Source organism: Microtus ochrogaster, chromosome 5 (genome assembly GCF_000317375.1).
Source record: "Microtus ochrogaster isolate Prairie Vole_2 chromosome 5, MicOch1.0, whole genome shotgun sequence".
Taxonomy (NCBI): Eukaryota; Metazoa; Chordata; class Mammalia; order Rodentia; family Cricetidae; genus Microtus; species Microtus ochrogaster.
Window position 1 is genome coordinate 73,446,691 of NC_022012.1, and position 2,461 is coordinate 73,449,151.

Genomic DNA, 2,461 nt, shown 5'->3' on the forward strand with positions numbered 1-2,461 from the left:
CATGGTGGCTCACAACCATCTGTAATGAGGTCTGGTGCCCTCTTCTGGCCTGCCGGCATACACACAGACAGAAGATTGTATACATAATAAATAAATTAATATTTAAAAAAAGACTCCAGCAAGTTGTTCTCTGACCTCTGAATTTGAACTGTGACATGTGTGCATATGTGCAAACATGCACATGGTAAATAATCGTAACAAAAGTAATTGAAAACTTCAGTATTCAATTCCAATCTAGGATCTAAAGCAGCAGCTACGAGACGAGCCTGGTCTACAGAGCTAGTTCCAGGACAGGCTCTAAAGCCACAGAGAAACCCTGTCTCGAAAAACCCCCCAAAAAAATAAATAAATGAATAAATAAAGCAGCAGCTAATCACACCTCCACCTGCAAATTCCGGTACCTCCTCCTGGACTGCTAATTCCCTGTGTCTTCTCACCTCCACATAGTTCTCTAGCTCCTTCAAGCGTATACAGCCTCTGACATATCCAGGTCCAGATTGCTCCTCAAGGCCCAACTCAAGTAAGTCTCTTATACCTTTCCAGATGTTTCTAGTCAGTTTACTCTCTTTCCCGATGTCTGTACCTCCTACTTAAGTACATGACCTTCTACTGCATACTCTATTTTTGCCTATGTGTGTTTCATTCACTATAAACTCAAGGACTGAAATCATCTCTCTTGCAGAGTTGCAGTCTCCAGATGCTATAGATAGAGGGAAGGTAGGACAGGAATGTTTTGTGGAGATAGCACACTCATAATTATCTTCACCCTGGGGTTGTCAGCCTGGCCTCCACAGTGAAAAGTAAACCTGATTAGCTCTGGAGCTCTTTCCATCCTTGGAATCAGCCTTCCTGCCAAAAATCGTATTTGTAGGATCAAATCTCTTAGTGCTACTTCTAGGCTAGGGGTGGGGCACACCTAACTTGCATGAGACCCTGAATTTTCTGGATCCAGAAAAAGAATACTATAAGTTTGCGGGGAGAGGAATAGGGAGGGGTTGGGGTGAGAGGGTCAAGGACAGAGGAGGAGGTGGAGCGAGAACAAACTCTACTTTTGGATTCACGCATTTGGTTTTCTCTGGTCCTGATCGACTATGTGACCTCGGGGTACTTTTTAAACCACACCTCCTGGCGGTTTTTTTCTAGAAAACTAAGACAGTCACTCAAAGTGGAGCATATACATATATATAGACTGTGCAAGAGAATTGTAAATTTGAAGCCTCACTCTGAGGTGTCTATTTCAACCCCTTCACTTCCTACTACTGTCACAGAAGAGAATGGTTGTGACCTTGAGCCAGTCCCCAACTCAGCCTGTACCCAACAGTGACCTCAGCTCTGGCGGGAGGAGCGCGTGTCCAGTAACTAAAGAAATAAAGACTCTCCAGTCGTGTAATCAGGCCAGCTTTGCTCCCTGACCACTGAAAACTCATTCTGCCCACACGTCTTGACATGGTGCCTAGAGCAGTGGGCAGAGCAGGGGAATGAAGCGTTTATGAGTTCCAGACTCAATTTCGCACCAGGTTTAAGGATAGCCCGGGTCCTAGAATGACCGAAATTCTGCGTGACTTGGGACCCGGAAGAACACGCTTCCTTCTAGGTCTGGCAAAAGCCCAAGTGTCCACTACAGCTCAAAGGTGAGCCCCTCCTCCACCCTCTCTCCTCTGCCGCCTCTCCAAACAACATCAAATGATGTTCTGGGTAAAGTTATTACCATAAACCTCTAGCGCTTTCTCTTCCATGGTCCGGGGCTGCCGGGCAGCTCCCTGCTCAGAAAAGCCTGAGAGCCATAGGACCCTGCTCAGCGTCCAGGAGAGCAGCCCGGACACTCGCTCCATCCTCACGTTCCGCCATCCCTGGCGACTGTCCCAACCGAGCCACCGTCTTTCTGCAGCCGGCCTCAGGAGCTATCAACTTCCTGGTCTTCAAATAAACCAAGACACATGTAAAGGTTTAGGAGAGCAGAGAATAGGCGGGACTCAAAACAGTAACGCGAAGGACCTCGGGAAATAAACGGCAAAGACTGCATGTCCCAGCATGCTTTGCTCGGTTTCGATGCCCATTAGGAACGTTGCATGCTGGGATGTCTGGGTTAGTTGACTGGCGGCAAACTGCATTCTGTGACTTGTAGTCTCATCCAGAGGATCATGTACCGGACTGTTACGAGTCACCAAGTGCCCCACTCAGCTCCTAGGAATAACTAAAGATGAATCGTGAGGAGGTAGGGAAAAGGGGAGCAAGGTTACTACTGTTGGATGAAGTCCTCGAACGGAGACTCTTCACAGCTATTTCTCGGAGGAAGCTCCTTTCTATCAAATCTTACTTCCTGATCAGGCCGGAAATGGACTTCCTTTGCTACGGAAAGGAATATTGGGGGAGACCAAGCATTGATAGTTAGGTGTGACGAAGGGCCAGGGAAAACTTGGTTTTCTTGTCTCCTAGAGATTTAGTCCGGGCGGTGGTGGCG

The 2,461-nt window shown here is 47.5% G+C and overlaps 1 protein-coding gene across 2 annotated transcripts in view; it reads right to left on the bottom strand.

Moving 5' to 3' along the window:
* Window positions 1-1,993, bottom strand: part of Ciao2a (cytosolic iron-sulfur assembly component 2A) — a 14,333-nt gene extending 12,340 nt beyond the window's left edge. For both annotated transcript variants that reach the window (XM_005347742.2, XM_026778957.1), the window contains exon 1: window positions 1,709-1,993. In XM_005347742.2, the coding sequence (XP_005347799.1) occupies window positions 1,709-1,832 (124 nt within the window). In that variant the 5' untranslated portion in view covers window positions 1,833-1,993. The remainder of the gene's footprint in view (window positions 1-1,708) is intronic.
* Between the last annotated feature and the right edge of the window lie 468 nt (window positions 1,994-2,461).